Here is a 16,679-nt window from a genome sequence, read left to right on the forward strand (position 1 = left end):
ATTTTAAAATTATGTGTAAAAAGGAAGATTAAAATATAATGTTGCTGCTTTGACTACTACAGCAAAGTACACGGAAAACGTGAGAAAGTGCATTTTTCTTTTCTAGCACGCTACGTTGCTCAATCGAACGGTAATAAACATATTTCCATGATCTGAAACCAGGTTTTTAAGTTCAGAATAATGTTATTAAAAGATAGAAACGCTGCGTTCAAATTAAAAAGAATGGTTTTAGTTTGTAAATGATGGCAATACTTTACGGAGCAGCCAACATTCAAAATGCTAATTGACTGATTTGTGGTCATTTAATGTCAAGATTAGAGTTTGAAAGTGGCACTTCTTCACCTGACGTGGCTAACTAAATAGAACAATTTCACCTGTATTTTTTTTGCTGACATTGCTCACGTAGAATAACTCTTTGTGATAGTCATTCTCATGCTGGTACATGCTAGCAGACGACATTTAAAACCACAACAAACATACAGGAATCGTGGTCACCTTTTCAAAGATATTTTCCCTTGAAAACTGTTCCTCTTGTAGATTGTCATGTCTCAGCTGAAGTATCTGAGGCCCAGTTTCGGTAAAGCATTTGCTAAAAACTTTTTACAGTGGTTTCCAGGCCACATGGGTAAAGGTATGGCATGTTTCCCTTTTACTTGAGGTTAGTGTAATGATTTTGCTGTATTCCTTACAAATGTATGTTTTGTTCTGTGACAGGGATGAAACAGATGCAGCAGCAACTAATGAACGTCGACTGCATTTTAGAAGTCCATGATGCTCGTGTATCCTTGATTGTTTGCTTATTTATTTGACTTATATAGGAACTCCACTTTCAACTTTCCAACATGCTTTTGCGTTGGGTGTGTTCGTTTTCTTAACGTCTCTCCAGATTCCTCTGAGTGGACGCAATGAGGTTTTCCGAACTACCTTGCTAGGCGTTCGGCCACACTTGCTAGTATTGAACAAGTGTGATCTAATTCCAAAAGACCAGCACAGCATTATATTAAATGCAGTAAAAAATAAAGGATATGCCTCGGATGTGCTGTTTACTGATTGTAGAACACCAGAGGGGCCTGGTGTCAGGGATGTAGGTCGTTTGTGGTTTAATTTGAGTATTTAAACATTTTTTGAAGTAGAAATGATAAAGAGGTCTCCTTTCTGTTTAGGTTCTTCCCACAATTACCAATAAAATTATGAATGTCCATCGATATAACCGTCAGAGTGAAAAATCCTACAATCTTCTTGTCATAGGTGTACCTAATGTAGGAAAATCATCATTAATAAATGTACTTAGAAACTATCATTCAAAAAGAAGTAAGTATTTACAAACCATGTCTCTTTTCAATTTTTTGTTTCATTGATTTAATTTTTTGTTTCTTGTTCTTTTAGAAAAAGCCACGAAGGTGGGGCCTGTTGCTGGTGTTACTCGGTCTGTTTTAACAAAAATCCAAGTTTCTTATGAACCTCTTATCTACCTGCTAGACTCCCCTGGTATTTTGGAACCACAAGTACGAGATGTTGAGGCTGCTTTTCGTCTTGCTTTGTGTGGTATGTATTTGTTAGTGCAGTTTGTAGCTATTAAATACAATTTTGACTTTAGTTTTTCATTTTACTTTTTTTGCAGCAAGTATGCAAGACCATCTAGTTGGTATAATAAATATTGCAGACTATCTTTTATACTGGCTCAATAAACACGGGCATTATAGGTAATGGTACATTTTACATGAGAATCATCGTTCTCTTACCAGACTTAAACTACTTTTTTTACCACTTAGACTTGAAATTTTCATCCTATTGCAGTTATGTTGAGAAACTTGGTCTCAAAGAACCATCTGATGATATTTTGGAAGTACTGACTCTTTATGCTTTGAATGAAAAACTTACCAAAAAAATGAAAGACTTAAGTACAGGTAATCAATCATTTCTGATATTATTTCATTTCATCTAATATTCGCACTGAGTTCTTTTAATTTGTTATCTTGTTTGTGTGTTTTTACTTAGGCAAGATGGTAGTCAGGCCCAACATTGAATCGGCCGCTACAAATATGGTAAGGATGTTTCGCCGAGGCGAATTGGGCCTTTTCTTCCTTGACTGCGACCTACTCTTGTGATGCAAGTTTATTTTGTAAACCTTTATTAGCTATTATGTAATGCAACAAACTAAAATAAACAAATAGACTGAAACATCTTGTCTCTCCTCGATATGAAATCATTATTTTTTGGACTTTGAAGACAGACAGTTCTCTTGCGCATTAATCCAACAACACAATCCCAAAGGCCCAAATTTTGCTTTCAGTACAATTTAAAAGCACAGATTTACACACAAGTTATGCTCGGGAAGTTAAGTGCAAAGACGGACCAACAGCCGGGGAGGTAGGCAACCCAACCGCCACGGTAACACCGGCGCTGCCTAACGTTGCCCCCTGATATTGGCACGCCATTCTTTTGTCATTGGGGTTTGTCAGACAAACTTTGTCTCTCTCGCTCAGTCTGCTGCGCCTCGATGCGCCACGGACGATTCTAATGCAAAATGTCCAATTATCCGAAGTGCCCGTGTTTGTTGAGCCGTTCAACTACCAGGTTGGGCCGCACGGCGCACGCGACGCACGCGAGTGCTCGCCATGTGTGGACCGGCGCGTGACGCAAACCTTCCGGGCGATTCCGAAGAGTCGTCTCTGTCTCTCTCGCGCCTCTACGGCGCGCTCCATGAGTGCGACAGAGACAGGGCGACGAAACGAGTCTTCGGAATTAGTCTGCTGCTTTTGCACCCGGGCCGGGCGACGTGACGCGAGTGGCTCCCTCGTAAAGGTGGACCTGATGCCTGCGCTTCGCTTAGAGAGAGAAAGAGAGAGGTTCGTGGCCGTGCGCCCGGCATCGAGTTGCCGGGAAGTCCAGGAGGAGGGCTCGGCTGGCGGCTTGCTCCGCACAGTGGGCCAGAAGACCGGCGCAGGCGGCCAAAACTCTAGACGTGTTTCGTCGCTCCAGAGTCGCTCAACAGGACTCGAACCGAGCGTGTGACCCCACCAATGGATTCCTCGTTCGGAGAGCAATCCATTGGTGGGGTCACACGTTCGGTTCGAGTCCCATTTGGTGACTCTGGAGCTCAAAACGCGCCTAGAGTTTTGGCCGCCTGCGCCGGTCTTCTGGCCCACTGTGCTCGCTCCCACAGCGGCCCCTCGGGAGGACGGTCCTGGCGGTCTCGGCCCATCCCGGCGGTGCCGTCGACGTCCCCACCGGCCCGGCGGCCAGACGCAGCTGCTGCTTGCTGCTCATTCGAGCTCGCTTCAAGGCTGGAGATTCACCTGCCCGGCGGTCCCCGCGCCCCCACAGCCCCGCGGCCCCGCGGCCCGCACCAAGGAGCACTTGACTAGCGCGACGCCACGCCGCCAGTCCGGCGCCGGAGCGGTCGCGAGCAACACGTACTACGCACTTCGCAGCGGCAAGACAAGCAGCAGCATGACACTCCGCGGCGCCGCGCTGGCCGTCGTGGTGCTGGCCGCGGTCGTCCACGCCCAGGCCGCGACCACGATGTACAGGACGCTGCCGCAAGGGATGCCGTCGGAGGACCTCGCGGCCTCCACCGCGGCCACCACCGCGGCGACGCTGCCGGCCGAGACGCCCACGTCGCCGACCCCTGACGCCGACGCCGGGAGCGACGAGTCGGAGGAGTTGTACGCGGACGACACCGCCGACGCCTCCGACGCCGCCGACGGCTCCGGCGCCTTCCCCACCTGGCTCTTCGACGAGCTCACGTCGCTACGCAGCCTCATGGACTCCTCCACGTCAGGTTGGTTCACGTGGCGACTAGACCGGCTGGCACTGGAATTAGATCGCCGGATCACGAAATGATTCGTCTGCGTTGGGCTTGATACAATACGCCTCCCAAAGACGCGGATCTTCATTTTGCTGGAGCTGTCGTCAAGGATAGTATCTCGGGGGGTGGTGCATGGACAGATAACTGAGTGTTCCAGGGCAATGCCAGCATGATGCCAGCATGGCGACAAACGCTCTAAGCGTCTAAGCGCCACCCACTGCTGCTTGTCACGACTCGCATCATACTTAGCATCCGTTTCCCTCGCGTCATTCCCGCCGAAGGGAATGCCCAGGGAATGCCCCGCAGTGAGTGCCCGCACCAGCAGTCCACCAGTCACCAGTCGCTCTGCTTCTGGGCTTCCTGTTGTTTGTCTCATTCCCCCTGCAGACTGCAGTCCGCGAATTCGGCTCCCCGAACGCACTCACCGAGTCAAAAGAAATTCGGTTCAGCGCAGCGCGCGTCGTGCGCCGTCGACCCCTTCTTTCCCACACGCGCACACACGCACATAAACACACACACAAACACACAGAGAGTGGCAGCGCGTGTTGTTGTTGTCCAGCCACGCGCGTCATCAGCGCGTTTGCCAGCTCGCCAGGTCGCCGTCGGAGCGGCGGAGGATGGACCGTCGGGGACGCCGTCATGACGTCACACGGCGGCCGGGGATCGGGGATTAACCAACAAGTGCATCTCTCTCCCTCTCTCCCTCCCTCTCTCCGTCCCACTTGTTCGATAGGCCACAGGCAATTCGTAATGAGGGTGGGGTGGGGGGGCGCCCCGTCGTCTTCCATCTCCTGAGCCTCCTGCATTTGGCAACAGCAGCCCGGCCAAGCGCCTGGGTGGCCCGTCGAGTCTAAAGAGAAAATGTTCGAAAAACGAGCCACCCAACAATGTTTTCAACAGTGTGGTTTATACTGACTCTTGACGGGCCCTCCAGGTTCGATTTTTCAATTTTGGCAGAGATTGGAAGGCAACAAGGCAAGTTCACCAGAGCGCGGTTTCGCCTCTCTGTCTCTAAAGAGGGCTTTCGCATTCATGAGACGGCGATCCGTGTTGGTGCGAGCGAGACAGAGCGACAGATCTCACGGGCCGCGGTGCGCTGCGCTAATTTCCCGGTATTTCTCGGCAAAGTGACGGAGTGACGGATGTTCTGGTGGAGTGACGGCGGCCGCGCGGCCTGGCGGTGTCTTCGCTGTCTTCGTCGGAACCGGGAACCTGTTCTTAGCGCTCTAGTCTGCCCCCTCCCCAGTGGACTCTCGTTGACTGTATTTTCGTTATAATTTTCCACTCATCCTCTCGGTGGTGGCAGCCAAAAGCGGAAACCTGGCACGTTTCACCAAAAGCAGGCTCTTGTTGTGCGTGTCGCGGTCTCCTCGTAGACAAATGCTCGTTTTTAGACTGGTTCTGTTAGTGCATGGGCTCTGCAGGGCCCAGGCCGACGTGACTAAGACGCGGTTCGGGTCACGGAGGTCAGAAACAATGGCGCCAAACGGGCGATAGAAAAAACTCCAGACGTGTTCACAATAAAAAAGATACAACGCGGAACGAGCCAGGCGAAGACTGTACGCCGACACGTTTGCACTGGCCGAGACAAGGCACCCGTGGACCGCTTTAGAGACTTGAAACAATATGGTTGTGATTCCGCCACGACTCTCAGCTCAGCCGAGAATCTTGCCACAGACTGAAAGTCGTCACTGTGTGATAGAAAACAATCTATGCCGACGTCATGAATGGTAATGAAACGGTCGTTGCGGTTCTCTGGAAGGCAGTTCGGGCAGTGTGCGCAATGTTAGTGCCGTCTCTCAAAACCAGCTCTATTTTTACGACGGGAGTCGTATTCCTCAAGTCGGTTCGATCACTCGTGGTCCATCCTCTCAAGTCCAGAGCGCCTGTCATGGACGGGGTAGGCAACGCGCGCCACCCCTGTGCGTTGCTGTCCCGACCGGTCCTTTTTGGCGCGGGGCTGTTCCTCTTCAGACATTCGCGTCCTTTGATGATGATGATGATGATGCCAATGCTTGCGCCATTACTGACAATGAACCGCTCCTTTTCAGGCAGCGACGAAGAAGAAGAGGACGGCGACGACGAGGTGGAGCCGGCGGACCACACGAGGGACGCGTCGCTCGACGCGTCCAAGGCGGCGGAGGAGACGGAGGAGGCCGACAAGCTGAAGGCGGTCCAGGGGCAGCCCGAGGAGGGCGTGATCAGCGTGGTGGACCTGATGCGCCTGCTGCACGCGCTGAGCACGTCGTCCAACCCGCGAGGTGAGGCGAAGCTGCAAACACGGCGGCAACGCTCCAAAATAAGCGTCCACTTTTTGTGACGTTGACGATATCGGCTGAATGTCGCCAGACTCGTCGCTGGAACTCCTGGAGAAGGAGAGTCCGGAGGACGCCGCCACCAAGGACAACGCGCTGGGCAGCAAGCCGGCGCCGGCCGCGCAGGACAACCAGGGCTACTTCCAGGACGACGCGACGACGAGGACGACGACGACGAGGATGACCCGGCCGCCTCGGCGCTGAAGGGCTGGCTGCTGGGCAGGCCCTCCGAGCACCCCGACGTGGACGACGTCGACAGGGAGCACAACCGCGTGCGCCGCGGCTCCAGCCACGGCTTCTCCAGCTCCAGCAGCTCCAGTTCCAGTTCCAGCTCCAGCGGCGCGGGCGGCAAGTCCGCGTCGCACTCCACGAGCGGCTCGCAGAGCAGCGGCAACGGCCACTCCAGCTCCAGGTAGGACTATACAGTCCCAGGCAGACTCTGTGCGTCGATGATCGTCGAATCAACATCGATTATCGCTGTGGATCGATGGTAATTTGACCATGAGATCGAGGGAAGATTGATTCGCCATCGGTTCGACGAACAATTTCTGTCTGGGATTGCCCGTGTGGTCCTTCCCTCGTCAGCGATTGATTTTTCATGCGCCTTCTCTTTCGCTCTTGCAGCTCCAGCAGTTCCAGCTCGTCCTCTTCGAGTGGCGGCGGCGGCTTTCAAGGCGGCAACTTCGGCTATCAGCAGCCGAACTTCGGCTTCGGGGGCCAGCAAGGCTACGGCCAGTCGGGCTTCGGCCAGTCAGGGTTCGGCCACTCGGGTTTCGGTCAGCAGGGCTTCGGCCAGCAGGGCTTCGGTCAGCAAGGTTTCGGCTACGGCCAGCAAGACTTCGGTTACGGCCAGCAGGGCTTCGGCCAGCAAGGCTTCGGCTACGGCCAGCAAGGCTTCGGCCAGCAAGGCTTCCCTGGCTTCAACGGCAACGGCCAGAGCGGCTCCAGCAGCAACTCCAACTCGCAGTCGCAGTCCAACTCGGGCTCGGGTAGCGGGGGCGGCCAAGGAGGCTTCGGTCAAGGCGGCTTCGGTCAAGGTGGCTTCGGCCAGGGCAGCTTCGGCCAAGGTTGCTGCGGCGGCGGCGTCCAGGGACAAGGCGGCTACGGCCAGGGCGGCTACGGTGGCAACCAAGTCCCCCAGGGCGGCGGCTACGGCCAGGGCGGCTCGGGCAGCACATCCAACTCCAACTCGCAATCGCAGGCCGGATCAGGCTCCGGTGGCGGCCAGGGCGGCCACGGCCAGGGCGGCCACCAAGTAGGAGGCCACGGCCCGGGCGGCAACCAAGTCGGAGGCTACGGCCCGGGCGGCAACCAAGTCGGAGGCTACGGCCAGGGCGGCTCCGGCAGCACATCCAACTCCAACTCCAACTCCCAGTCGCAGTCCGGCTCGGGCACTGGAGGCTACGGCGGCCACCAAGAACCCCAGGAGCACGATGGCGCCGGCCAGCTTGACGTCCGGTGAGTGTCTCTAGAAAATGCCGGCTTTCACGAGTTGTGGCCGCGTAAAACGTGGACTTGACGAGTCAACTTGTGATGTATGTGCGTTTTCTTGCGGCAGGACCGGCACGGCCACCCGGCGCTGCAAGACCAAGGCCTGCACGGAGGAGAACGCCATCGCGGCCCCCAGCAAGGTGGCTCTGGGGGCGCGCTCCGGCATCCCCGCGGCCCCCGCGGCCTCCGTTGGCGCCGCGGGCCCCCTGTCGTCCCGGAGCGGCTTCGCGGCCGAGGCTGCCGCCCCCGTGGCGCCCGCCGCCCCCGCCAACAACAACGACTGCTTCGCCACGTCCAGCTCCAGCGGGCAGTCCCAACCCCCAGGTACGAACGCCAGAGACGCTGGGCCAGGAGACCGGCGCAGAGCTACGTTTCGTTAAAGAAACGAGCCATCGAGCAAACGAGCTTTTGAGCCAACGAGCTACGAATTATGAAAAATTGTTTGAGCGGACGACCACCGCCACGAGAATTGAGCGAGCGCCCCGCCACTGCGCCGCACGCCACTCTCAGGAGTACGATGGGTTGCCTATCCACACCGCGCAGGCGCCGCCTCCACTCGGATACACTCGGACTTCGCGGAGGTCCAGCGTGTCCTTGCCGCACTAATCTCCTCCGTTTCTTGTTTGCCCCAGGACCTTCAACGTCACTTAGCAACCGGGGCAGCCTTCCAGGAGGCGGATGCTTCTCCAGCTCCAGCTCCAGCACGATGAGTGGGAAATGAGCAGTAAGGCACACTGTAAGAATTGGACTTTGGGAAAGATGTGTCCGGCGCTACTGGACGTGTTTAGACTGATTGCGAGCAATTAATTCTGAGGAATAACATTGTTGTTGTTGTGATATTTCGATTGTAGCTTGTAGCATGTAAATAAGCAGGAACGTTTTAGTTAAGACTCGTTCACGGTGTTTTTTATTTTCCTTGAAACTCTTTGGTGGCGTGGACCGGGGGAAAGAAAGGAACAAAGGTCGTACACAGCATTTTTCTTTACTCTCCATAGGTGTGAACGTGTGACTTAAGTTCACATGAACAGACTAGTTTAAAAAACACAGAAGAAACAAGCACCGGGCCGATTGCACCTTGTGTATTGCACACGCCACGCCACTGCACGAAAAAGGTGGTGGTCATATCACATATGAAGCAACCCTACAAAAGAGAGGTTCTTGCAACTTCCAGGAGAAAAGTCTCGAGATGCGTAGTTGTCTCGATTTTACACACATTCGTAAATTTTGATTTCGACTGTTAGTCACCCATGTCTTACCAGATCATGGGATAGGAAGGAACCACCTTTACAAACGTCAATAAATAGTTACAGTAATAATTTATGAGTGGGATGTTTCGGATCTTAAAATTTCTATAATATGCCTATACATTATTATGTTATTGGCTTGGCAGTGCCACATAACAAGTCTTAATTAAGTCATTTTAATTCTTGTCAAGATTTATCATAGCAAAGAAATCTAGACACACTACAACATTGAATCTAAAATAAAGCAATTAATATTGGCAGTCTTGATACCCTTACAGTATGGTAATCATTGGATGGGATGTAAAAGTGTATTATGATACACATTTGAGATGACAAGGCACATTGTCAGTCTGTCTAATGGTTACTAAACAATTGAAAAATCATTCAAAGACAGGTAAAAAGACCTACATCACAGACCTTCAATCGTTGTGCATGCATTCCCCCATCTGAGAAGTTAAAAACGTTCATAGAGCCCAGGCTCTTCTCTTTTTTTTTTATAGAAAAGTGTAACAAGGAGGTACACTTTACAACGGCAGTTCAGACGACTTATAGTTATGAGATAACATTGTGATTTCCGTTTAACAAACTTTTACAAGATATCACAGAGATGGGAGCTCCGCTCAAACAGAGCAGCCATTATGTCATTACATAATTCGAGCTGATAAAAAAGGGAAGGAATGCATCCATTTGAAATATTTAACAATTCATTTGAGTCTAAATGAACAAAAAATACTAAACAATAAATATTATTTCACATTCAAATACACCTAATTCTCGCACGTTTCCCTGAAAATATTATGGTCTTGGTGGGAGCTACTTCAATGCAATAGATGACTATGCAACATTGGATGTTTCCTACCTCTTTGCACACAGGTACATAATTTAAAACACACTTCACAGAAGTTACTAGTATGTACGTGCAAACGTAACAATTCGAGCGTTTCATCGTGTACACCGGAGCTAATACGTGTCGCCAATTTCTAAAATGAAAATGGTCGCTTCTAGCAGAGGACTTCCCCGGCGGAGCAGCCTTAAACATGTACATGGCGGGAAGCTACCCCAACTTCGTCGAGTCGGAATTCTAATATCACAGCAATGAACAAAAATACACGTGAGCGACGACAGCCGGAGGGATCCGAACTCTCTCCCGATTGGCTGACAGTCGCACTCCTCTCCTCGCCGAGACTACACCATGCTGCCGTCCGAGTCCTCCTCGGTGTCGACGTCGGTGTGCTCGGGGCGGCATGGCCCTGACGCCGCCTCGCCCCCGTCGCCTCCGTCGCCTCCGTCGCCCCCGGCAGCGCTGCAGTACGAGCTACGGCTGGAGCCGCAGCTGGGCACGGACGACAGCCTGCTGGGGTTGTCGGCCTGCCTCAGGTTCGCGACGGCCTTCTCGGGGTCGACGGCGTCCTCGTCGCTGACAGTGACGGCGACGCTGGCGGGGGCCGCGGAGGCCGTGCCGATGGTGATGGTGCGCGGGCGCCGCTGCGACTGCCGCGTCCGCATGGCGCACATGCTCTGCGTGCGCGTGGCCGCGGTGGCGGCGGCCGACGGCGGCGTGGGGCGCCGCACGCTGCTGCGGAGCACGTTGGCCACGTCGGCCGCCGTCATCTGCGACGAGTGCGTCCTCTGGTGGCCGCCGGACGGCGCGCCGGGCCGCAGGAACGTCTCCATCCTGGACGACCCCTGCGCGCGCAACGGCACAGGCGACGACTCCCTGCGCGCGCAACGGCACAGGCGACGACCCCTGCGCGCGCGATGGCACTGGTGACGGCGCGGCTACTGGCGGTAAGCTGGCGGCGTCGGCGGCGTCCTCGTCGTTGAGCACGATGGTCACGTCGTGCAACGACGCCTGGCTGATCTCCACCAGCACGGCGGCGTAGTCGGGCGGCGCTGGCGACGGCGCCGGGTCGGGCGCGGGCGGGGCGGTGCCGGCGACGCCCTGGTCCACGGGCGCGGCGGGCACGGCGTCGGCCCCCCACGCGGCGGACATGGCGCCGGGGCCCGCCGCGCCCACACTGCTCACGGCCAGCTGGATTCGGCGGACGCTGCGGCGGAAGCTCTGGCGCAGCATCTTGGCGATCCTCGCGCCCGTGGCCGTGGTGTACGACGGCGGCGGCGTGTACTTGGGCGGCGGGTCCTCGATCACGGCGTTCTCCTGGTTGCCGCCGCTCGCGCCGCCAGGCCCGCCGTCCGCCGGCGCGTCCGTCTGCGTCGAGAGGTCGTGAAGACTGCCGTCACCGTCCACGGGAGGACGGTATAGAAGTTGGATTCGCTGTGGAGGTCAAAATCATATGACTTTGCGCTCAATCGCTCAAAGACTCAAACTCAAACTGACCCGTCGGTATACTCACGTCGAATATGTCGGGGGGTCCGCCGGAGAGGTAGCGGCACGTCTGGATGAGGGCCACGACGGGCACCGTGAGGAGCGGCAGCAGCTGCAGCATGGTGCCCAGCTCGCGCGCCCACAGCGGCCAGTAGTCGTAGCCCAGCCCCACGTGCCAGGAGTACAGGTCCCTGGAGCCGCCCTTCTTGAACACCGTGATGCACACCACCTGCGCGCCCAGAAACAGAACCAGGATGAAGCTCCCCGCCGACGCCAGCGTTTGAACCCGGAGCACGTCATTCGATCACGCGTTGCTAAATCACTGTCGTCTGCTGTTTCGCCCGATCGCTGTTCGTGCCAAGTAAGTGTCCCCTTTCCGGCTCGAACACGAAAAGACACTGCCGCGTCGGTGCGGCCACGGCGCGGCGCTTGCACAACACACTGCATCCCGAGCAGCGAAGCAGCGAAGGGAAGGGGCGTCGCCACTTTAAATGCGGTTCACGCCCCACTTGCTGTGCGCCAGGCCAGGTACGCGCCGACGGTGCTGTCGTCGCTCTGTCTCCCTCGCACTCGTGGAGTGTCCCGTAGGGGTGCGAGGGAGACAGAGCGATCGTCCTGGTACCCACCATGAGGATGACGGGCAGGATGACGTTCCAGGTGAAGGTGAGCATGGGCGCGGCCCAGGTGATGAGGCAGGAGGTGGTCTTGTGGAAGAGCATGCCGGCGATGTTCTCGCCACTGTAGGGCCTGCCGCGCACCATGAGCACGGCGCCGACCTGCAGCAGCTGCAGCGCCATGATCCACCAGCCGCTGCCCACGCAGTAGTCCAGGAAGTACACCACGAAGATGCCCAGCTGCAAAGGAAATGGCTCAATCAATTTTCCGGGTCACTGGGGGAAAAAAACTTTGACGAACGAAGTTGGCGGTCGACGGCTACCTCGGTGGTCATCGGCAGCCCCAGGATGAAGCCGCACGCGCAGGAGAAGAAGGTGATGGTCGTCTCCCAGGACTTGAGGGTGGGCGCGTTGATGGCCATGATGCCCGTGATGACGCAGTGCCAGATGGCCAGCTGCTGCGCGATGCCGAACAGGATGAGCACGAAGTAGAAGAGCACGGCCCAGAACGGAGACACCTGGTCGGCGCCCAGCAGCGCCAGCGTGGCGGGCACCAGCTCGGTGGCGAGCCGCAGGACCTGGGGAGCAGGCAGGGACATGATTATTGTGTGTGTGTGTGTGTGTGTGTGTGTGTTTTACGACAGAAAATTTTGACAGTGTGTACCTGGTAGCCACTCTCCTGCGCCGTGTTGGAGCCCGGGCGCTGCACGCGGTCGCCCATCACGTAGGACGAGTGCGACATCTTGGCCGGCCGGGTGCTGCCGTACTGCGAAGGCGCCTGGTAGCGGTCCAGCACCACGGGCTGCAGGAACTGGTACGTCGACATCCGCTCTGGAACGGCACCAAAAGTTAGTTACACGGCCGTTTCTCTACTTTGAACACGTTCGGGTTCCGAAATGGGCTCACCAAAAGAGCTGGGCACGCAGTTGAAGCCGTTGGCCTTGAGGAGGGCCACGCACATGTTGGCCAGGAAGGCGGCGAGCAGCAGCATGGACACGGTGAACACGATGACGAGGCTCGAGTCGCGCTGCAGGAACTTCTTCTGCTTGTTGTGCGAGGCGATCTGCATGGCGGCCGTGCCCAGCAGCCCCCACGTCAGGAACACCTCGGTGGTGGCGGACACCCAGCACTGCGGCAGCCAATCACAGCGAAGCGTGAGGCCGCGTCAGCCAATCGCAAAGGGAAGCAAGACTTCCTCCTCTCAGCTCGACTCACCTCCGAGTTGGTGAAGAAGTCGGTCCACTCGGTCTCCGGGAACACCTGGTGGTTCGAGTCGCGGGGCATGAGTCCCAGCATCTTGGTGCACAGCACCAGCATGCCGAACACGGGCACCACGGAGAACACGTACACCACCTTGCCGTAGGACCGCAGCCCTGCGGAATGCGCGAGAAAGAAAACCGTGAAAACAGTGACGGCGGAAAAGCGCCCGCCAAGTCGAGGGTAGGCCAGCCCGCAACACTCGCCTGCGTTGCGGGGCAGTCTACGCCCATTTGCCATTACCATTACGGGCTAGACCACAATTGATCGTGCGCCGTTTCGGGCCCGACACATGCTCGCCTGCACTGCAAAACGAGACATGGTCCTCCTTACTGGGGTGACACTTTACCCCGGCGGAGAAGAGCCTCAAGCGACTACAAGCCCCCACTCGCAGTATGACCAAGGCGCTCCTGCCTTTGATGTCATGTAGTGCACGGATAGGGGGGGACGACATTTCGCACAAGACTTCGCGGAAACTGATTTTTTTAGGCACCCCGTTAGGAAAAACTGAGGCCGTTTGCGGGAAACGAGCGGTGAAGTAGACAAGCCTAGCGCCTGCGAGACCCAGGGTAGGCAATCCCGCCACGCCGGCGCGCGCGGCGGGGAGGCTACGGGCCGGTCCGCGGGCGGCGTCGCGCCGGGGCGTCACCCGGAAAAACCGTCTTCCAAATCCACCAATATTCCTGGAGCCCCCAAAATTTTCCGCGCACCCACCTTTGCTGAGCGAGACGAAGACGATCATCCAGACGACGGCCAGGTTGAAGGCCACCTGGAACTTGATGTGGCCGAAGGAGTTCTCAGGCTGGGCCAGGTTGTGGCGCTGGAGCACGACGCCGTTCAGGTAGTCCGGCACGGTGTGCTCCAGGTGCGGCGTGGCGTTGTAGTACAGTCTTTGGTCTGCGGGGGAGACAACAGAAAACGGGTTATTAAGTCGTCTTTCGTGGAAGGTGCGAGAGTTGCAAAGGCTTCTCCAATTCGATTCTCTTTGCAAGACAGTGTGTCGTTGTGTTTCCCGTTCGGCCGCGGCGCAGCATCCGCGCTGCATTGCATTAAATTGCATTTCGCCAGGTTGCGTGGTCTGGCGCGGCCACCGCGACGCGGTGATGACAAGCGGCAAGGTTAACGCTCTGATTGGCGGACGAGAGTTTCGCGCCGCGATTCATCTCTGCGATTGGTCCAGAGTGAGAGAGCGAGTGAGTCATATGGGTGAGTCGAGTCAGTGGGAGCGAGAGAGAGAGTGAGTGTGTCGGTGTGAGGCAATAACGCGGTATGGGTCAACCACTCCAGATGTACCCGAGTGACTGACCTGCCTCCGTGTTCCAGGTTTTCGGACCGGCGGCGAAGCGCGGGCAAAGGCCTCGGCAAAGGCCGGCGAGGCGGCGAAGCGCGGGCAAGTGTGATTTTAGGAATGCGGCCGCTGGCTGTGGCCGGGATGGCCGGGATGGCCCAGCCGAGCCTCAGAGGGGAGCATAATTACACACAGGGAGGGACGACGCTTTCCGCTATGCGCGCCGAGTCGCCGAGCCTCAGCCTGTTTAAATTCACGTTCCCACAATACCTCTGTACGTTCACCTCTCCGCGCTGCACAGTGGGCCAGAAGACCGGCGCGGGCGGCCAAAACCCTAGACGCGTTTTGAGCTTCAGAGTCGCTAAACAGGACTTAACTGAGCGCAAGACCCCACCAATGGATTGCTCTCCGAACGAGGAATCCATTGGTGGGGTCACGGTCACACGTTCGGTTCGAGTCCCATTTAGCGACTCTGCAGCTCAAAACGCGTCCGGGATTTTGACCGCCTCTACCGGTCTTTCTTCTGGCCCACTGTGCGCTGCTCTTCGGGCTCTTAGCCAACGAGCTACCTGTAGGGTGACCCCGTCAGGCCGCACATTTCGCTTTACATTCCCACTCGTCAAGTTATGAGTTGAAATTCGCTGTACCCACGACGTCCGTCCATTGACGGTGGCAGGCTGGACTTGAATGCCCGAAGGGGACCGACCTGTAGGCTGATTCCCATGGTGGCATGTGTCTCTCTCTCTCGCACTCACGGGGCGTCCTACATGGGTGCGGCAGAGACAGAGCGACAAGTGGCTCTGCCTGGAATACACTGCTCCGGGACTTTTGCCATACACCACCTAGTCTACTTCCCACACGGTGCCGCACGCCACAACGTGGAGCAGTAAGCACTGCGCGTGAGCCGGATTTCATATCTGTGTACCCGGCCAGGCCAGGCCACGCCACGCCACGCCACTCACTCCCGCGGCCCCCGACCCAGCACAGTGGGCCAGAAGACCGGTGGAGGAGGGCAAAACTCCAGACGCCTTTTGAGCTCCAGAGTAACTAAAAATGACTCGGACCGAACGTGTGACCCCAGCAATGGAGAGCAATCCATTGGTGGGGTCACACGTTCGGTTCGAGTCCTGTTTAGCGGCCCTGGAGCTCAAAACGCGTCTAGAGTTTTGGCCGCCTCCACTGGTCTTCTGGCCCACTGTGCCCCGCCAGCAAGGCGGCCAGCAGCGCTTCCTACACTCTGCTACACTCCTTTATCCCGAGCTGCTCACCTTCTCTGTAGAGGTCGAAGGGCTCGGCCCAGCGGTAGCGGTCCTGCTTCGTGATGAACGAGTCCCTGAAGTAGATGAAGATCCACGACACGCCCACCGTGCTGTACACGCCGATGAGGGCTTGCGACACGAGCAGCGCGATGCCGATGCCCTGCGGAAGCGTTGTGATTCAAACCACGCGGCAACAACAACAACAACAACAACAACAACAACAACTTTGTTTTGAGCTTACCTGGAACACGGGCGATATCCTCCACATGTCCACGGCACCCGCCGCGAGGAACTGACCCAGGCATACTTGAAATGTGTAGAGCGGCACGCCGAAGACGGCCGACAGGAGTAGGAACTGGATTATGAAGTTGGCTGCAAACGGAAGCGAGGACATCGATGAGCAAACCAACTACATTCTACAGACGACTAAACGCCAAGGATCGATGATGCGTCCGAGCGCGTGGGTTTTATGGCGGCCAACACGCGAGCACAACACACGAGAAAACTACGCGTTTTGGTACACTGTTTAAAAAACAGAACTTAGAAATTCCCAGAAAACTTGGTGGGGAAAAAAATGCCGCTGAAATGTGTGAGTTTCCGGCATGTATAGAAGTGCAAAAAATACGTTCTTTTAAACAGAAGCCGAAGGAACTTTGAAACGATATTTCCAGTATTTTCCAATATTTTTAAATAGTGAATCAAAAAGTGCAGAGAAACTTTTTTTTAAAACAGAAGCCGAAAGAACTTTGAAACGCAATTTCCGGTATTTTCCAATTTCCGTTTTGCAGTGTCGCGGTGTCTTACCTCCGAACTGCACGCTGAGCACCGCGAACCTGGAGATGTTGAAGAGGCCGACGGTGCAGCCGAGGCACGCCAAGGTGGCGCTCAGGTTGTGCGGCCATTGGCCAAGCGGGCTGGCCCCGCGGGCTCCCTCAGGCATCACCTCGCATGACCTGCGCAAACAAGGCGGCAAATAAGGAAACCGGGATCGCGGGAAAAGCAGAAACACTGCTCGTGTTACGTGATTGGTGGACAGTGGGCGCGTTACGCCGGCGGATGTGGCAGTCACACGGC

The 16,679-nt window shown here is 55.9% G+C and overlaps 3 protein-coding genes across 3 annotated transcripts in view; 2 read left to right on the forward strand and 1 right to left on the reverse strand.

Annotated features, from left to right (window-relative positions):
- The first annotated feature begins 50 nt into the window (after positions 1-50).
- LOC117652845 (mitochondrial GTPase 1) lies at positions 51-2,180 on the forward strand. Its single transcript, XM_034398002.1, has 8 exons — positions 51-631; positions 715-779; positions 887-1,084; positions 1,164-1,311; positions 1,387-1,545; positions 1,622-1,703; positions 1,798-1,907; positions 1,999-2,180. The coding sequence occupies exons 1-8, from the start codon at positions 544-546 to the stop codon at positions 2,106-2,108; spliced, it is 960 nt and encodes a 319-aa protein (XP_034253893.1). The 5' UTR covers positions 51-543; the 3' UTR covers positions 2,109-2,180.
- A 1,273-nt stretch (positions 2,181-3,453) lies between these two features.
- On the forward strand, positions 3,454-8,327 carry LOC117652719 (spidroin-2-like). The gene is made up of 7 exons (XM_034397812.1): positions 3,454-3,784; positions 5,863-6,072; positions 6,161-6,233; positions 6,751-7,327; positions 7,502-7,584; positions 7,685-7,805; positions 8,250-8,327. Exons 1-7 carry the CDS (start codon positions 3,454-3,456, stop codon positions 8,325-8,327), a joined length of 1,473 nt encoding a protein of 490 aa, XP_034253703.1.
- A 1,719-nt stretch (positions 8,328-10,046) lies between these two features.
- LOC117652720 (sodium- and chloride-dependent glycine transporter 1) overlaps positions 10,047-16,679 on the reverse strand; it is a 35,400-nt gene continuing 28,767 nt past the window's right edge. The window contains exons 2-13 of the mRNA XM_034397813.1: positions 16,410-16,558; positions 15,847-15,977; positions 15,615-15,765; positions 13,773-13,955; positions 13,017-13,174; positions 12,708-12,930; positions 12,466-12,632; positions 12,125-12,379; positions 11,814-12,041; positions 11,216-11,416; positions 10,561-11,136; positions 10,047-10,490 (exon numbers count right to left, since the gene is read on the reverse strand). Of these exons, the coding sequence (XP_034253704.1) occupies positions 10,047-10,490; positions 10,561-11,136; positions 11,216-11,416; positions 11,814-12,041; positions 12,125-12,379; positions 12,466-12,632; positions 12,708-12,930; positions 13,017-13,174; positions 13,773-13,955; positions 15,615-15,765; positions 15,847-15,977; positions 16,410-16,545 (2,853 nt within the window). The 5' untranslated portion in view covers positions 16,546-16,558. The remainder of the gene's footprint in view (positions 10,491-10,560; positions 11,137-11,215; positions 11,417-11,813; positions 12,042-12,124; positions 12,380-12,465; positions 12,633-12,707; positions 12,931-13,016; positions 13,175-13,772; positions 13,956-15,614; positions 15,766-15,846; positions 15,978-16,409; positions 16,559-16,679) is intronic.

Source organism: Thrips palmi, unplaced genomic scaffold (genome assembly GCF_012932325.1).
Source record: "Thrips palmi isolate BJ-2018 unplaced genomic scaffold, TpBJ-2018v1 HiC_scaffold_7, whole genome shotgun sequence".
In the NCBI taxonomy this organism is placed as follows: Eukaryota; Metazoa; Arthropoda; class Insecta; order Thysanoptera; family Thripidae; genus Thrips; species Thrips palmi.